At 37.8% G+C, this 19,958-nt stretch overlaps 1 protein-coding gene across 1 annotated transcript; it reads left to right on the top strand.

Annotated features, from left to right (window-relative positions):
* The first annotated feature begins 32 nt into the window (after nt 1-32).
* On the top strand, nt 33-18,723 carry LOC139948504 (nuclear RNA export factor 1-like). The gene is made up of 20 exons (XM_071946674.1): nt 33-959; nt 3,926-4,070; nt 4,363-4,587; nt 5,318-5,519; nt 5,863-5,946; nt 6,143-6,247; nt 6,949-7,090; nt 7,390-7,478; nt 8,251-8,358; nt 8,473-8,570; nt 12,801-12,837; nt 13,076-13,200; nt 13,916-13,976; nt 14,457-14,556; nt 14,911-15,026; nt 15,189-15,231; nt 15,889-16,019; nt 16,582-16,736; nt 17,005-17,065; nt 17,218-18,723. The coding sequence occupies exons 1-20, from the start codon at nt 872-874 to the stop codon at nt 17,251-17,253; spliced, it is 2,151 nt and encodes a 716-aa protein (XP_071802775.1). The 5' UTR covers nt 33-871; the 3' UTR covers nt 17,254-18,723.
* The last annotated feature ends 1,235 nt before the right edge of the window (nt 18,724-19,958 follow it).

Here is a 19,958-nt window from a genome sequence, read left to right as displayed (position 1 = left end):
AAAAACTTTTCTGGTTTTGACTTGAGGGTAATGCTTCTGGATATTGTTTGGGTCAGCAATGAGGTATGATCTAAACTTAAATTTTTGGCAATACACATGAAGTTTTGACTGCCAGTGCCAGTATAATCACCATTTTAACTTCAAATTTCAAATCAGAAAATTGGTTTTGGGAAAAGCCACTAGATGGTTCAGTGATATTTTGGAGGCTCCAAAGATCAATCATTTTGGTCTTGTGACGACGTCATATATGCAAAATTCAAGGGATCTTTCATCTATTGCAATACTGCCAAAGTTCAGTGGCATTCACATTGGAATTAAAAGGGTAAAATATTGCAGTGATGTGTCATTGTTGCTCAATATCTGTAAGAATTGGGCTGTAATATTGAAGTTTCAATGGCAGAAAAATAATTAAAACCAAGTCATTTCCAGAATAAAGAAAGAGAGATTGTGTCACTTTTTTTCCGAGTCTGCAATATATAACAAGCATCTTTAATTTGCTTGAACTCGAACCTTACAAATTGTTTATTTTGGAGGGTTTTCATTCGTAAACATCAATCATAAGAAGTTGATATAAAATATTGACATAATGCCTACTTTTGTGTACTACCGGTCATATGTTATAGCGCCCTCTTTTGGTTAGAAGCGGACTGGTTTGAATAGTCAGGATCCTTGCGTCACTCCATTCAAGGACATGTGTAAAGGTGTGAGTTCCTAAGCGTAGGAGTCCAGTTCATACGTCAAACTAATTTCCAAGTTGAGCCATCTTTTTTTTTGTCACACGAGGAAGAGGCGACATAAGCCGTAAAGTTGTCGTTTATTTCAGCGAAAGTAGGGGTTTCTTACTCTCGTTGGTGAAGAAATTGTTGTCAAGATGTCAAGAGGTAATAATCGTAAAGATAATTTTAGATCTGGGAGTGGTGGTGGCAGAGATGGTGGTGGTCGGAGTCAGCAGTTTTACGGTGAGTCTTTTTGTTGAAAATAAAACATGGACAACTTTTTTGAGTTTTGAGTTAACTTTAAAATTAAAAATAAGAAAGAATAGATGATGTTCTTCTCTAGTTCTTCTTCTACTTTTTCTAGTAGCTTCTTCTATGTTGTACCCGGAAAAGTCTGTCGGGATAACACGCCAAGGGAAAATGTCCAAGATGTCGAGCATGCACAGCATGCAATGATGATGCATTGCTGCTTTTCAGTGGAACTGGCAGTGCTAATGATGGGGGTAATAATGGGAATCAATGTGTGGTGAAGAGGTTTTCAACTAGTGGTTTAATCCCAACTAGGCCTGGTTCTTGATAATTTTACTGCGACGAAGTCGAGGTAAGTTATCAAGAACCAGGCCTCGGCGGGTTTAAACCACTAGCTAGTTGAAAACCGATTCAACACACTTTGATTCCCATTCATGGGTCCTACTAAAATAAAAGCCGACAACGCCGACAACAAGTCCAGAGCGCCGCCAACACGCCGCCAACAAGTTTTAATTACCTCAAAAATGGCAAATAAACCATAGATATATTAGAACTATGTGTGTTCTGTAAGTGTAATATAAACATAAATTTAATGGAAAAACTTCACGAAAAGTGTGAATTTTTAACCAGAAAAAAACCCTCAACTTTCACAGAAAACGGTCGGACGCCATCTTGGCTTAAAATCGTGTTTGGACCAGTCCATTATGATGCGGGTAAGTCAGATTAAGCAATAGAGGGCGGGCGTCATGCACTGTGCACACTGCAGTGAAGGTCTTCACATGAAGCCCGCCCTCTGTTGTTGACAAGTGCTTAATCTACCCGTATCATAATGGTCTGGTCCAAACACGGTTTTTAAGCCAAGATGGCGTCCGAACGCTTTCCGTGCAAGTGAAGTTTTTTTCTGGTTAAAAAATACACACTTTTCGTGAAGTTTTTCCATTAAATTTATGTTTGTATTTCAGAAGACATATACAGGGTGTCTCAAAAAAAAGGTAATCCTACTTTAAAGGGTCTTTATGGCCAGACTATTATGTTTACCAGCAGAAAGCATGGCATCATCTTAAAGCTGAAAACTTGTGCTTTCCAATGATACATTTGGTTACATTCAAGGGTCACGCATCAGCGAGCACCATTGTCTTGAAAATGTGGTGCAAAAATGCAGTTGGTTCACTTTTGAACCCATGTCATTTTGGCCTTCAGACAGAGTGTAAACCTCGGGTTGTCACAAACGGTTCAGCTAATAACAGCAGAGTGGCCAAGAAAAGGTATGAAACCAGAGAAGTTTGCTGGGATCTCTCTCACACCGCTCAAGAAGCCACTCACAGAAAGTATGTCTTCTTGCAAGATTAGGAAGCAGAAGTTCATGACGGATGTGAAGATGTGGAACAGATGGAAGTGAAGGTCCAGATGAGTGATCCGATTAAAAGTGGTGTGGCTCAGTCCAACACCATTCCGTCTTGCACTTGTCTCCCGTGGGTGGTCAATCAGTTGCTGTCGTAGGATAGCGATGTTTTCCTGAGATCTCGCTGTCCTTGGCCTTCTTGAACTTCCTTTGTTGCGATTGAGGTTGGTTCCTGATGTGCTTCATACTTTCTCACATTGGCCCAGATTGTTTCTTTGCTGGTGGTTCTCGATCTGGGAATGCTTCTCCAAATTCATCCTGTGTAGCCTGCAAAAAGTTCTGGTTGCATACCATTTCTTGACCACAAATGTTCTCTGTTCTGCCGTTAGCTGAACCATTGTGACAACATGAGGTTTACACTCTGTCTGAAGGCCAGAATGACAAGGGTTTAAAAGTGAACCAACTGCATTTTTGCACCACATTTTCAAGACAATGGTGCTCTCTGATGCATGACACTGGAATGTAACCAAATGTATCATTGGAAAGCACAAGGTTTCAGCTTTAAGATGATGCCATACTTTCTGCTGGTAAACATAATAGTCTGGCCATAAAAACCCTTTAAAGTAGGATTACCTTTTTTTTGAGACACCCTGTAGTTCTAATATATCTATGGTTTATTTGCCATTTTTGAGATATTTAAAACTTGTTGGTGGCGTGTTGGCGGCGCTCTGGTCTTGTTGTCGGCGTTGTCGGCTTGTTGTCGGCTTTTAGTAGGACCGCCATTCATAAATACCTTTTTGGTTAAAAGGCGTAATAAAGTAAGAAAACTCTGAAAAACTTATCAGTTTTCGAGTGCTTGAACTCTGTATGTTTCCACCTCCATGGTATGTTCAGTATACATGTTACATGAGCATGTCTGATGTCCGTACGTGTGTGTTTTCTGGTTCCGTTCGTGCGCATGTGTGTATAGTCTCGGTGCATATTCGCTGGTTTTCCTTTCACACACAGCGCGGCCAACTCACCGATAGCGCCTGCATCGCCCGTAACAAGAAACGTCTTGTATCAAGACTAGCGCGGTTAACCGGTTATAAACACTGGTCATTATCAAAGGTTTAAACACCCCCACGTGACGCTCTCTCCACCAATAGGAATAGCGAAACTGTCTGAGGTATTTATGAATAATTATTTAACAACAAAACTGTGTATTTATTAAATTTACAAATAGTAATACCATACATCAAATTAAAAGGGGGATGATAAAGTGAATGCGAGTTAACTTTCCCTTAGTCAATTCTCCGGAAAAGTTTCTGTATGGCGCCACCACTTTTTCATTCAAAATGAAATAATATAAATAGTATCTAATTTACCTCAATGAGATATCCCTTTTTGTAAAAATGGAGTGAAAAAGTTGTAGCGCCATATGGGAAGTTATCCAATTCGCCCACAGTAGTATCGTTTTGGTGGGGGGGGGGGGGGGGGTGTCGATTTTGTAGGGCAACCATGGCAACATCTGAACATTGCTTGACATGGGAAGTTAAATTTTGTTGGTTGTATTGTAACCTAGGAAGGATAGGAGGAACACTTTATTGTTAGTTTTGGAATGCTCTTATTTTTCCAGGTCATGACGATCGGGCTCAAGATGACAGGCGACGAGACGATGGTGGTAATTCAAACTGGAGGGGAGGTCACTCGGGGTCAGACGGTGACAATTGGAGAGGAGGAAGAGGCAGGAGAGGCGGAAGAGGAGCGTCATCAAACAGAGGGTAAATCAAACTCAGAGTCTCAGACTGACAACATTTCATAAAGAGACACACGGTTTTACACCAAATAGAGCCAAGACCATCTACATTGTATATTCATCTAGCCAGGTTTAAACACGTCAATCTGGATCCTTTTCTTACAAAGTCATCATTACAAATAAATATTAATTTCATCATTCACTTTACCCACAAAACCTCCTCATGTATTGACACTTGATTGGTAAATAGTTTATTTTATTCTTGAAAATCCATTATTTTTTAAATAATTCCTTTCGCTGTTTTTTCTTTCTTTTAGCGGGGGTAGAGATAACGGTGGTGGTGGAGGAAGTGGCGGAAGTGGCGGAGGGAGTTATGGGGGGAAATGGCGAGGAGGGAAGGGTCCTAGAAGAGGAAGAGGAGGAGGAGGCGGAGGAGGGAATGATGGAGGAAACAACCAAGGTCCCAATCCTCGCTCCAGACTACAAGATGATGATGGCGATGTCATGATGGGAGATCATGATGCTGGACCTAGTCAAAGATTGTAAGTAGATTCAGACTTTCATCTGAATTCAGACTTTTTTAGTCAGCCTGGTGAAGGAGACAGAGATGAGAAATTACAGAGTTTTGTTTATCTGAATTCAGACATTTTGGGTCAACCTGATGAAGAAGAAATCTTGCTCTTTGATCTACTTCTCTAGTGTTGAGGAGACTTTTCCTAAAAGCTCTGTGATATATAAATCTCAATAGGTTTACCAAAAGGTGTAAATGCCATCATTTCAACATACCTTAAAAAATGTTGATCCTAGTTTCAGACGTTTTTGTCAACAATGGCTCTCACCCATGTCACCCCTGGATACAGTCAAGCACAAATTGTTGATGTTTTTAACTGATAATGCAATAAATGAACATGCAATATGTAAGTGAACAAGTACACGCGTGCACTTGTTCCTTGTTAATACATCAAAGATGACGGTTGATGACGCACATTGCAATCCGTCTATATGACCACTGGGTTCCAATATGAAGAGTTAGCTTGTCATTTTACTCGTCTTTTGGCTTTTCCACTGGTCAGTCTTTCAAATGAAATAAGGATGTTTTTCAACTCTGAGCTAGCCAGCTGGATGACTTGGAGAGAATTCTGACTGTTCCTCGGGTGTTTTAAAAGGAATTTGGCTAGCGGATCACTTTTCAGGGAGAACACTGCCATGATAAAAGACGTACACTTCACTTGTTTGGATTTGACTATAAACCATTTAATTCTTTCCATGCAGCAATCCATATGGACGATCAAACACCAACAGGAGAGGAGGCAGCCGCGGTAGAGACCGAGACAACCGGAGTGGCAGTCAAAATAGATCGGATGGTGGATCCATGTCCAGACTAGGTCTTCCAATCAATCAGGGAAGCAGAGGAGGCTCTGGTAGTCGTCAAGGTGGACGAGGCAAAGGGGCCTTGACATGGTCTAAGATCACGGTACGTCACTTAATATATACTTTCTCACAAGTATTTTATGTAGCAAAAACTAAACCACAAGGGTGTGATCCTTGGCCAATTAGCAGCTAAGGGTTGTATGGCTTCTGACTGGTGCCTCCGAACAAAGATACTGACAAAATAGGGAGACAAGGCAAAGGAGCCTTGACATGGTCTAATATAACGTACGTCACTTTGCAAACTCTCACAAATATTTTATGTACCAAATAATAAACCACAAGTGTGTGACGTTCAAAAATGTAATTTTTTTGAGTTGGATTGTTTTGCCATGGAAGGGCCACGCTACATTGTTGTTTTCATGTCTTTTGTTGTTGTCCTACATTAGATACCACATGGAAGGAAAGTTGAGAAGGATTGGTTGCTGAGATCGTTGCAGAACATTTGTAGAGTCCCCTTTATACCTCTGGAGGTAAGTCAGTCCAGAACGGAAGTTGATTGATACATGTCGTCTGATGTGTTTGAAATTGTTTGTTCCAAAAATTTGTAAGGCAATATTTTTTGCTTAAGTGGGTCTATGGTATAAGACCCCAGACTCTACAGTTAGGCTTATTGATGCCTCGGTAATACTATAATTAAACTTTTCTTATTTTCTTTCATTAAACCAGTTTCATCTTGAAGGAGAGATGGCGGTGTTCTACGTCGATGACATTGAAACAGGAAATGCTCTTCGGAGTCTCAGTGGAAGAATCACCTCGAAGACGGGACATAAGGTACTTTAGAAAGATTTGTTCACAATCAAAATGGGCAAAGGAGGGTGGAGGCGTTTTTAAAATTGTTTAAGTTTGTTTGTAGTAACAGTCTTACATGTCGTGAAAACATTTCTGGACTACATTAGGTCATTTGTGCAGTTTGTATAGACTTAATGAAATTGCTTTTCTGTATCTTGGAAAAATGGAGTTTGTTTATCAAGAGTTGTCTTCAAAGTATTCGTTTGGCAAAAAACTTTCATTTCCTAAGTAAAAACATTTGTTTGTTGCTTTTGATTTGTTTTCTTCAAATTTTGTACGCATTTTTCATTTAATGACCCTTATGATCATTATGAATATGAAATTTGAAGTAATTACCCTATAGCACTGAACGGATAAAATGTATTTGTGAAAAGATATACATAAGTGCCAATGAATCCAATCCACCAAATGTACATCTGTCAAGCGCTACTGAAGCAACATCACCTCCGGCAGTCCAGTATTCTCCTGAAGACGTGCAGAGTATACTGTTTGAAACGTCGAGACCACACCGGCTCTTCTCAGAGCCAACACTCCCTAAAAAGAGATCTTATACATAGTTGTACCTGCAAGTTTACTTTTTAGTATTTCTAGTCACTTCTTATGTTTCACACACTGCAAAGCTTCAAGTTCCATTAAATCCACCAAAGTCAAAGGTAATTAAAGTTGACTTCTTCTTGTTATAGATTATCGTGGTGTGCAGGCCGAGTAGACCTCCTAATAACAAGCTTGATGAGGGCTCTGTTGAAGCAATGAAGGTTTGCTTGAGTGATCGCTACGACCCATCCACCAAATCACTTAATCTCAGTCAACTAATACAAGATCAAGGTAAGCTGATCAACCAATCAACACATCCACCAAATATTTCAACTGTCTCCCAAGTGTCCACACCATTTATTCGGTTCGACCCTTGCAGAGTCTTTTCGAAAGCTCTTTAGGCTTTGAGAATGACTTATGCGCCATGTAAGACTATTTATAAACATTTAGTAAAATAACCCAACCTTTTTCATTCAATTGAGGATCTAAAAATGAAAAAAATAGAACACAGCCTTGGATTGATTTTCTCGTCCAACCAAATGTAACAGTTTTTTCTTACTCCAAGATTCTTTTTTTTATTATATTTTCAGGTCTTAAAAGTAAAGGAGTCAATAATGTGCTAAACCGACCTCAGGTCATGGAAACAGTTGTTATGATCATTTCAGAGAACATACCAGAGGTGAGTAAAGCTTTCAAGTTATGATAATCATTAGTCATCATTAGCCACAGACACTTTACACACACTTGCAGCAATGATCAACAGAAGCCCATAGGAAAAGCACTCAGCTAGTTCTTCTTCAAAGGTAGGGGTTATGGCTTGGTAAGATTCTTGTGATGATGGCATCAGGTGAATGGGGTTAATAGGTGAAGTTACGCAAATAAAGACAGGTTTTTGAGATTGAAGTGGCTCACAAAATACTGTTTGACGATGACAGTAAGTTTAGTACTTCAACAGAAGGTTGTTACTCTTTAACCCCTGGAGATGATTGAGGCAAGAACAGGGCCCAATTTCAAAGCGCTGCTTAACGTTAAAAAAATTTGTGTGCTTACTGTAGCAGAAAAATTTGCTTAAGCCTAAGCGTATTTCACAGGTTAGCAGAAAAATTGGGCGTCCATATTGGGTGTTTACCGTGGATTTGCATTGTGAGGTCATTTACTTTCGTGCGGTAAGCACCGGAAGGTTAGCATGCCTTTTTGTGTGCTTACGGTTATCAGAGCTATGAAATAGAAATTGCACAGTAAGCACAACATTGGCCGCTAAGCAGCGCTATGAAATTGGGCCCAGATACTTCAAGGAGGCAACAAAGGCGATTGCCTCCATACCCCTGTTCATTGCCTTGGTGCCCTTGAAATGCTCTCTTCAAAAATGAAGCATACAGGCCTGTGAGGCCTATTCCATAGAGCTAATTAACACCTATCACAACTTTGATTTACTTTGGTTTTTTGCACAGGTTCTGTCCATAGATCTTAGTAACAACAAACTCTACAGCTTAACCATATTTTCCAAGTTGGCTGAGAAAGCTACCAGTTTACGAAGTTTAAACCTTGCTAAGAATGTGGTAAGTTCCGTAGTTTATATCCAGTGAAACTAAGTGAGGTGGTTTTTTCTATGTGACTTAAAATGTCTGAATTCAGATACAAAAATTCAGATACATTCCTGTTTCCTCCTACAGATGCGTGGTGAAGCCGATCTAGAGAACATCAAGGATTTCCCCCTGGAGGATTTGATTCTGGAAGATAATCCGATAGTTCAGAGGTCCAACTACACCAGGTAAACCATGCTAACCTGTGATTGTCCACCCTAACGGGCAATTATGTGACCTTATGCGTCCTGTGAGCGGTCATGACGAACCTACTGCTTCACTTGCTGGAAAATCTGCGCCAAGTAGCAGATATTTCATGAATCTGCATGACAAGCATGGTGTTAGTCAGAGGGGTGTCTGGTTGTCTTTTGTGTCATTTACATATAAATGTAGTGTAAGTGATCAAATTTGGACACCCAGTTTTAGAATTCCCAGCAATTTTTGACACCTTTTTACCAAATTCTGGCTCAAACCTTGAGAACAAGTAGTTGAGTTTTTGTCAGATAACAGTGAATGTGGTAGTAAGCGTCATGGAAGTGAAATCTCCAGTTAAAAAACTATTCATTTACAACACCTAGTGATGGTTTGGGATGGGGTGAGGGGATCGGATTCATATAACCCTGTAAACTGTGTCACATTTACACTGCCAGGGCACTCTTGCACGTTTGTGGTATCATTGTGAAGTCGTGCTGTGCTCACTGGAACATTTGTTAGTTTCAGCACATTAGTGTAGCTACTTTCTGTTCCCCTTCAAAGTCTGTAACCTTACTAGTGTAGTAGGTTTGTCTTTAGTGTGTATTTCTCAAATAAGTTTTTCATTCGTATTCTGTATCAGACTGTGAACGGTGACATTTCTTTCAAGGGAAAATTGGACATTTTTGAGAGTGAAGTCTTCCTGAAACTATTAAGAACATAGTATTGATCTTAAACTATTTGGTTTTGATAAATTTTACTGATGTAACTATTGGATTGGAAACAAAGCACAACATTTGTTTTAGGTTTGTCCCACACCAATGTACAATTAGTAACCGATGCCTGATAATTCACATGTACTTTGAATAGGATTCAAAGCCCAAACTTTCAAATTCTAGATCAATTGCTGCGGTAACTTTTGGATTGATGTCAAACCACAAACTATGTTTTAGGTTCGCCCACACCTTGATACAATAAAAAACTGTATCCAAATGTACTTTAGTAGGATTCAAACACCTGACCAGTATGATTCAAACCCCAGACTTTCAAATTCTAGATCAATTGCTGATGTAACTTTTGGATTGCTGTCAAACCACAAACTATGTTTTAGGGTTTGCGCCACACCTTGATACAATAAGAAACTGTATCCAAAGGTACTTTAGTAGGATTCAAACGCCTGACCAGTATGATTTGAACCCCAGACTTTCAAATTCTAGCGCAGATGTTTGACCACTTCACCTGATGGTATGAGACTGGTTCAAATCATGTACAGGGTCTTAATACCTGATAAATGTACCTGTCTCGACTGATAATCTATTTTTGAAGCATCTCTTTGTTAATTTGTTGTATCCATCGTCATTATCGCTGGCATGTAGTTTGTTATTGACCAGTGTTATCACGTTTCGCTGGCATAGTGTTTGCCTTGTTTGGTTTTGTTTTCCATCTCTGTTTTTTCCCATTGTTTTTTTTTTATTTTATTTTTATTTTGCAATTTTCTTGTTATTTTAACCTTCCTCACATGTGCTTTACCCTTTTTCCCATGTGCTAGAAAAATTAACATTCCATCTGATAAAACTAGTTTCTTCTCCTGTTTAACATCTTCAAAACATTGTTTGTTTGGTTGTTTATTTTTCCTTCGCTGTTGAACATTTCATAAATTATAACTGCATCGAAATACTGTTCAGTTACATTCAAAATTGCTTTGATCTAAAGGTTGTTGGGTGAAAACAAGTTAGGCCTTACTATGGGAAAAAGTTAACAGACGAATAGGATGCTATAAATAAATAAAATCATTACAAATGGTTGTGAAACCATTTATTTGCTTTCTTAAGAAACTATTCTTGGTTAGTTATCAACAATGCAAATGATACGGCTGTCCATCAAGCCTCATTCTACAGCACATTACATGATTGATAACCCTTTCACTCAGGCACCTTCACACAAATAAAAAGCAGCACCATGTGGTGCACAGTTCATGTGTTTTTCAAGCAGTGAACATTTTCCTCTTGAAGCCAAACAATGGCACTTAAATGTCAAAGGATTAGAAAGCCGAGACAAACATCAAGTCATACCAGAGAGGATATTGTGTTTCTGTGGCTCACCAAAATGGAACGACATGAAAGTCTCACGATGAGCTTTCCTGGTACTTCAAGAACCAACTTGGTGAAACCTTTACGGAGGTTGATGTCGAACCCAGGGGTGCATTTGTTCATGAAAAAGCGGAAAAAAATTCCTGCTTAAAAAAAAAACATGCTACAGAAAACATGCTGCAGATAGCTGAACGACAGAGGAGAGCTGATTATGATTTAAGAACGTCATATATACAAAAACCCTTGAGACCTGCTTGCCTATGACGGGTAAGACCTGACTATGGGTAGGCAACCTAAGCCAGGCTGCAGGGACCTCAAGGCGTAACGGAAGAAGCTCATGCCACCAACCTTGGTCAGATGGACCCACTACTACACTACTGGACCACAGCTCAGCCATGAAACTTATGCACTCCCTGTGGAACGACTTTTTCTATAGAATGATCCCCTCTGAAATGATCTTCTAGAATGACCTCATGAATGAGGAAGGAGCAGAGGTCGCATCGTTGATGCTTAAGAATGACAATAAACAAGTTGAAGGTGCCTTGATCAATTTATTCAAACGTCTAAAAATTTTGAGTAGAAAGAATGCCTAAGAGAACTAAAACAATGAAGTTTTAGTTTCTGGGCAATTCCTTGAACCCAACCCTTTCTGGTCACGCTAAAAAAAATGGATATTCTTTAATTCAGGTTGGCCATAAATTATTCTGAATTACAAAGTGTACTGGGCAATTGATAAATGTCTGTACTGGCTATGCAAGTTACGCGCAAAAGTTCCAATGATTAGTTAAAACAAATTCTACTATCTGAACCTAACGGGTAACTGCCATATTGAATCATAGTGTCTGTGAAGTATTTACAGCAAAAGCCATTCATTTGGACTACAAACCACTGTTCTGACTATGCAATTTATCCTTTTACTGTGGACCTGAACAGTATCCATCAGTTATAAAATGAAATGGATCAACAGAACACACTTTTACTCTGTCACTGTCTATGCACATATTCGTAACATTCCTCTTGTGGCATTAAACGTCTGGCATGTACCACTCCACCCCTTTCACCTCCACCTCTTTGTGAATGTTGTTGATATCACTTGAGATGTTACCTTACATGTAGCTTGTCTTGAAGTGGTAAGTTGTAGTGTAGAAACATGAGTTTCAGGTGAAAAAGGTAAGTCCCCCACAAAAAAAACAACAACAATACATGCTCCCTAATGCTACTTCAGGCATGACAGGAAGTTCCCTGAAAATAAAGCAATCTTTCCATGTTGTGATTAATGAACTTGAAAATCTCCCTAATTTTGGAAACTTTTCCCCTAGTAGGTTGAAATAATTGCAAGTATCACCCTGAGTATTGCGCAAAATTTTCCTGAATTGCAAGATACAAATGTTGGCAGCTTTAATATATTGTGGTGCAGGCTGACATTCCCTAAACAAATAATGAAAAGAAGGGGAAACTGTGTGGTTATTATGCAATAAAAGCCCAGAGGAAACTGTTCCTATTTTTCTTCCCCTGCTTAATATGTAACACAACTACCAATTCAAACTGTTTTATTGTTGTGGAGTTGAATGCATTAATTCACATGTTTTGTTCACACTTTTTCTACATAATACAAGTTGTTTATTTCTGAAATATTACCAGACTGACGTACCTTTGTGTCAGTACAGCGGGGAAATATTGAAGGTTGATTTGTTCCACAGAAATGTGCTTAAAAATGTTGACGCATTAGCACTACAAAACTATGTTCAGCACAACAAACTTTATTTTGCTTAATTGGGTTACCAGTCAAAACAACAACTTATTCACAATGGTATGACTGCCACCCTGCTGTTATAATGCATTTTCTATGCAGCAGTTTGACCTTGTTGATTAACATCTAATGCATCCATTTTGTCCAAGTTTTATCTCACTTAGTAAAAAAAAAATACTTTTTGATGGAAAAACAAATTGAAAAAGTTTTTGCCTAAATCTCTCTGTTTTGCTCATAAACCCAAATACACAAGAATTCTTCATTTTTATCTCTAAATGTTGAAATTTGTTGGGATAGTATGATGATGTGGCTCACAACTAATCCACCTTTTTTTATCCCTGTTCGATGTCTGCAATTTTGATGATTTTTCCTGGACATTTCTTCAGTATTGTTCGAAGATGTTTCCCCAAGATGATGAGACTAGTAAGTGAACCTCGTGGTTTTATTTTATTACAGAAATTGTTACTTAAAATGTCAGCCCATAGAAAATGTGCTAAAAACTATAAAAGTATGGTATTGACTATTGATATTTGAAACAGAAATGTTGCTCCCATAAAGGTGGATGCAACTCGCAACTGTATGAGAGATCATAATGTCAGCTATAGGCTGGCTTTGATCATGACAACACAGCCCTTTTAAACATTTTCCATACTTCTTTTAGGATGGTAAAGAGCTCCCGCCTCCTATCACGTTTGACTTAGAAACGCCAACAGTCCTCCCACCGGTTCAACACAGCTTCTTTGGCAACGAGGCCATCAAGAAAATTCTGGATAAATTCATAAGCCAGTGAGTAAACATTTGACGTCTCCCAGACTTGAACTTTGTTCCTGATGGAAGGACTGTTATTTTTCCCTTTGTAAAGGTAACATCTTGGATGAAATTGAAAACAAAAATATGTGGAAGTTACAAAAGGAGTGAAGATAGCTTCAGGTCCCAATGTGTTGTCACCCTGTGAGCACAAAAATTTGCTAAGCATAGACCAATCTAGCTTATTTGAAATAGGTTACCGGTCAAAATCTCATTAAGTTTACATTGTTGTGACTGGTTTCCAACTAACTTTTTGTTTTCGCTAAGCAGCACCTGCTGCTTGTTTTTTTTTTATAAAATTGGGCCCTGATCAAACGACGAAAAATTGTGTATCTTTCATATCTTTCATTTTTATCAATATTGTTATCTTGTAATGCCACATTATTCAGCTTCGTGCTGCCAGTTTCTTATTTTATAAATATGAATGAATAAAAATGAAATTAGTTTGTTTTCACATTCAAATGTGAAAATAACAACATTAATTTGGGTAGTCTTTAATGATGTTGTTTAAAAGAAAATCTATATTGACATGTTATGTACTTCAGAAGGAGATATTTGTCTGCAGGATTGGTACTTGTGTGATTTTTGCTAACCATGGGTCTTCAGTTAGTGATACACTGTTTTGCAATAACATGGCGTGGTGTTCCAACTTGACTGCAGATATAAACATTTTGAACTCCTATCCTTTGTGCAGGTATTTCACAGTGTTTGATTCTGGAGACAGGCAACAGTTCATTGAGATTTACCATGAGCAGGTCAGAATTGTCTTTTTTTTAAACGTATTATTCTAAATAATACACTGCTAAAAATGGTACCCTTGAATTAGAAGAAGAAAAAAAATCCAATTCAGGTGTCACTCCCTTGAAAATGTTTCTATTCAGATTTTTGGCAGTGAGACAAGAAAAGTTTCTGATTTCAAGAACACCATTTTTAGCAAGCACACCTATTTACCAGTTAGATACTCAGGGTGCTTAAAACTAAAAGACACATTTTAAGACGGGTTTTTGAATATTTTTTAATTATAAGACCAATTTATGCAACACCTTAAATTCAGTTTAAAAAAAGTCATATTGATTTATAATTTCTGGAAACAAGCTTTAAAATCAACAATTTGGTAACACAAACAGAGGTTTTCCCCTGTCAAATCCTTTTTAGTTTGCTTAGTTCTAGTTTTATAAATGTTTCCCACCAGAAACTTCTTATAATCCTTGTTGGTTTTCCTTTTCTTCCATCAGTCCTGTTTCTCATTGACTACTCAAGCTGTTTCTGGCGGGCCCTCCTACTTGAAGAAATACTTTTCAATAAGCCGCAATCTCCTCAGAATAAAAGAGCCAAGTAAGTAACTTTTACACCATTTCGATTTGAGTAAGGTTGGACCTCAATCGTGTTAAAGGCAGGGGACACTATTGGTAATTACTCAAAATAATTATTAGCATAAAACCTTATGAGATGTGGTTGGTACCTGCTGTCACCTAACGCTGATGGATTGTACGTTCTTGTAAAAATGCTGTGACATTTTTTTACTGATGTCTCAGCAAGTAGACACTGAATTCAGCTGACATGGCTGAAGCTTTCACATGTAACTTTTATTGTATCTTTAATTATCATTCTGTCATTATATAAGCATAACCCATCTATGACCCTACTTTAGTTCTAGCTATATGTTCTGTTTGGTTTCTCTCTGTATAGGTCAGGAACTGAGGCTTTTCAAGCATACCAAGCTATCGGTTGTCGCCTTTTTGAATGAAATGTCTCCTACGCTGCATGACACCAACTCGTTCCAGGTTGATCTATCCCTTGCTCAGGTAGGGTTACTTTAATTGATTTGAATCATTTGCATTGGTGTTATTTCGTAAAATTCTACTCAAAACCCAGTTTATGAACATGATTTTGTCATCATTCTAAATTGTTTAGTGGGTGTGAATAGCGTGCAATTGTTTATATTTGTTCTGTTATTTATCCTACAGGGTAATCTTGTGAGCTTTACCGTGCATGGGATCTTCAAAGAATGTGAGTACAGTATTTATACTTTCATCCGCTAGATTTTTGTCTTTGTTTCTCCTTTGTTTTTCTTGTAGTGTGTGGTACTTGAATGTATTTCTTTATTACATTTCTATTCACAAAACCTCACAACGTACATTGAAGGCCATTTTGTTTGTGCTTACACCAGGGCCCAATTTCATAGAGCTGCTAAGCACAAAAATTTGCTTAGCATGAACATTTCTTCCTTGATAAAAACAGGATTACCAGCCAAATTTCCATGTGATTTTCAGGATAAGCAAACAACAGCTGAATACCAGTAACAAGTAATATGCAACCAATGTAAATTTGGTTGGTAACCCTGTTTTTATCGAGGAAGCAATTTCATGCTAAGCAAATTTTTGTGCTTAGCAGCGCTATGAAATTGGGCCCTGGTGGGCAGACCCCTTCTCTTAACGAGTAATGCACTGGGTTCATAACACAACACACAGGACCAACATGTTTATGCCCCATCCAAAGGCAACTAAGGGTTCTTGCTTCAGAACCAGGACTCTAACCCACGCTCAGCTGGTCAGAAACACCAGAGTTGACCGCTTTGCCACACACCCCTTTTATTAATTACTCGTTTGTGGTAATACATCGTTCTGTGCCGATGTTAACTCTGTTCTTTTCCACCATTTCTTGCAGTCAATACCAGTAGGTCCACCTCCCAGTTGATATCGTTCAGTCGCACCTTTCTAGCTGTAATGCAACCACCGACGTTATGTATCATTAACGATCATCTGTCAATCAGGAATCCCACACAGGCTCAGCAGAAGGTAGGTTTTGAAATTCTTGCGAGTTGTCAAGAAAAATAAAGACTCAACTTGCAATCTTCCATTACTAGCTGAAATTTGTGTAAAGTCAGAGCAATGTTTTGCAATGGAAAAGGGCAGCGTGATAGGCTGAAATGTATATTAGAGCATACTTCATGTAGAACAGTCCTTGTACTCAGTGAAATATTCCTACTTTTTTCCAAAGGCCCGCTAAACTAAAAGGTAGGGTCTTAGATTGGTACTGACTCCAAACCTTAATGACCATAAAAACTTACATGGTGAGAAGAACATTCAGCTGTTGTTAGTATGAACTATTTTGAAAAAGGATTCCCTTCAAAGAAATTTGGGATCAGGTTTTTTTGAAACCCCAAAACATTTTAATCTGAAAATCGATTCATGCATGAATCCTGACTCGGATTTCTGAATGTTGGTGTTTGTTCGTGAATGCCGCAGACAGAGATGTAATTGGTTCCTGCTGTCACGTCGATTAAACTTTGATAGTTTTTGCTGGTTTTTTTTGTGCAGCTTTATATATTTGTACCTTATTTTCCTCTTGTCTCTGAAGGCTGCATTTATTTCGCCTGCTCCTACTCCAACTCCAAGCCCAGTGAGGGTACCTCAAGAGGCCGCGCACATTGCCAGCACCTTGACGTCACAGCATCAAGAAATGATCGCCAGTTTCATGAAAGATTCCAAAATGAATATTCAGTTTTCAACACAGTAAGTTCATATTCCCAACCCCCACATGCAAAAGCAAATACCATTATTAATTCGATCATGTCCTGCAGCAATTCAAATAAGCAACGGTGATTTATCAGTGATCTTTCCATCCTGTTTTCTTGACGTAGACAAATGTGATGTCAATTTAATTGTGGAAATCATGTTGCCGATGCTGTTGATAATTGTTTACCTGTTTGACTTTGTGGTTTCTTCATGATCTTAAATGAATATATCTTATTTTATGTTTTTTTTTCTTTTTTTCCCCCAGATGTTTATCCGAGAATAACTGGGATTACAGTAAAGCTGGGGAGCAGTTCACCAAACTACATGTAAGTACACATAATACACTGTTACCCGCAGCACTCTAATTTGCACAATAAGAAAATTGTAACATTTACAAGCATGGGCATGAATGTACTCTTCAAAACAATAGTGATAGTATTTGTCTGTTAAACATTTTATTTTTTTATTTTTTTTTCAGGCTGAAGGCAAGATACCAGCAGAAGCCTTCAAGTGATTGAAAGGACGTTTCATTTTAGAGCAACCAAGGTAGATAAAACTAGTACAAGGCTCTCTCCCTATGTATAAAGCAACATATTCCACCATGATTCAATAGCAAAATTGAAACAGAAAAATATGTACATTATAAACTTCTGAGACTTTTTTATAATTCAATTGAATAATCAGTGTTCAAGATGTGGTAAGCCACATACGACTCTCTTAATATTCATGCATGACGTTACAATTCTAACCCAAAATGAGGTTCAGAATGGTGACGACATGCATGAATATTAAGAAAGGCATATTTGATGATCAAGTTTACAGCAGAGCTACAATACATATTTTAATGACATATGTCTTTCTTTGTGCTTCTGGCTGTTTTCTGTGGTCATAAATGGCTTGATATTGCTGGCTGCTAAAGGCACCCTTGCATGGCTGTGGCTTGAACACATAGCCGTGTCCTTACAGCCGGGTTGCAACTCAGCTTCTCAGAATGATGATTAGCCGAGTATATTCGAGATTGGGAGAAACTATTATTGGATTTCTTTAAAATTTGTAAATATTGTATTCATCTTTTTCAATTTCATTTTAATTAATCTGCTAATTCTAATGGTAAAACCAATATGCCCAATTTCATAAAGCTGTTAAGCACATCAACTTGCTTAGCACTGTAAAACTTAATATTGAAAGAACAAAGAACAGTTTACTAAAACAGGATTTGAACCTGCCACTTCCAGATTTATGTATGATAGAACAGGATCTGAAGCTGGGACTTCTCAGAAGCTGGGACCCTACAGAGTACCGACTCGTAAATCTGGAGGTCGTAGGTTCAAATCACGTTTTAGTAAAATCTTTGTCACCCAAAATTAATTTAAATTTACCCTGAGTTTTTGTTTATTACTAGATATAAAAAGCATTTTCTAACCAGCAAATTGTTGCATAATGCATATTGTTTGTGACTGGTTGCCCTTTAAATTTTGCTTAGCAGAAACAGACCCCAATTCTGCTAAACAGCTTTAAGAAATTGGCTAGGCCCAATTTTGTAAAGTTGTGAAGCACAAATTTATAAAATGCATCAATTAGTCTTGCAAAGCAGAAATGGGTTACCATACTGTTTCCCTCTGTCACACTGCAAATTGTACACAGCACAGCCTAAGCATTGTGAAGCATAACAGCTTTATGTGATAAGGCCCAGTTTATTATACATGTAAATGTTACTGCAGTTCACTTTTTGTTTATAGGAAATGTTAGTTGATGTTTTTTTTTTAATTAATGGTCTTTCTTTTTTCTTTTCTTTTTTACAAAAAGGGTATGTTTTCTATAGGTTCAGTGTTATTTTGAGAGGAATATGTACTTGTTCCTGTGCTTTGTGATTTTAGTTTTTTTTTGTTTTGTTGTCAGTGAAGCTTTTTTGTCTATTTTTGTGAATTTCTGTTTAAATTGTAAAGGTGTGATTTTGTTTTTGTTTCTTTGTTTCTTTGTTTGTTTGTTTGTCTGTTGCTTTTTTTTTTTTTTTTGCCTTTGTTTTTTTTTTTTTTTTGGGGGGGGGGGGGTCTTTTTCTTTTGTATGGTGGGGTAAGAGATGGGAAAAGGACAATGGCTGTTTGAGTCTTAGCCTAAGTTCATAGACCTGCTTAAGCAGACAATAATGTTAAAACTTAAACGGTCCTACTGAGCAAAATTTTGCAGGAAACCTGTCTTTGGGGAATTTTGGTTAGTGACCTTATTCTGCTAAGCAAAATTGTTCTGTGTTTAGCTAATGCTTGTGCTTAAGCAGCTCTATGAAATTAGGCCAAGGTCTTGGTGGGAAGAAAGATGTTCTGATTTGGAGGGGGAAAGAGTTGTAGTCAGGAAAGGTCAAAAGTTTGTGTCATTTTAATTTAAAACCATTATGTTGACAAAAAAAAACAATCTATGACCTTAACCTTAATTTCTCAATGTGTTATTTTGATCAAAGTCAAATTAAAGACAAAGTTTGGGATTTGTGATACTTTTTTAAAAAGATGATTTTTGCAATCCGTTATTTGGATTACAAAGTTCACACCAGTACTGTAAAAGTATTTTCGTCTTAAAAAGACTCCAATACATTTGAAGTTGTTGAGAAAAATATCATTTGAAGACTGTCCAAATCCAATTTGCTTACAAAACAAGCATGTACATTGTACATATTATTCACAACAGCCCTGACGAAATATTAAACAAAAAAAGGTTGTTTTAACAAACAGTTTCATAACATCTTCATAGATTGGTTGTATTGTATGTTTGTTAAAAATAAGAGAATAGGAATGAATGTACTCTTCCAGAATCCAATTGTATTTAAAACAAAGAACTATTAGAAGCGAGTAATTCAGTGCAACTGTATACCATCCAAAAGTGACAAAGAATTGAGTCTGTGACAAACAATGGAAAAACTGCATGCTCCTTAACCCTTAAAGCCATTGGACCCTTTCGGTACAGAAAAAAAAAAAAAAAGTTCACAGATTTACAAATAATTTACAGGGTTTACAGAAGGTAATGGTGAAAGACTTCTCTTGAAATATTAGTCCATGAAATGCTTTACTTTTTGAGAAAACGGTAAAACAATATAAATTCTCGTTAACGAGAATTACGGATTTGTTATAAACATATGTCATGACACGGCGAAACGCGCGAAAACAGGAGTGGGTTTTCCCGTTATTTTTTCCCGACTCCGATGTCCGATTGAGCCTAAATTTCCACAGG

This window comes from Asterias amurensis, chromosome 1 (genome assembly GCF_032118995.1).
Source record: "Asterias amurensis chromosome 1, ASM3211899v1".
In the NCBI taxonomy this organism is placed as follows: Eukaryota; Metazoa; Echinodermata; class Asteroidea; order Forcipulatida; family Asteriidae; genus Asterias; species Asterias amurensis.
Note: the sequence above shows the minus strand (reverse complement) of the source record. Positions and strands in the feature narration are given on the sequence as shown.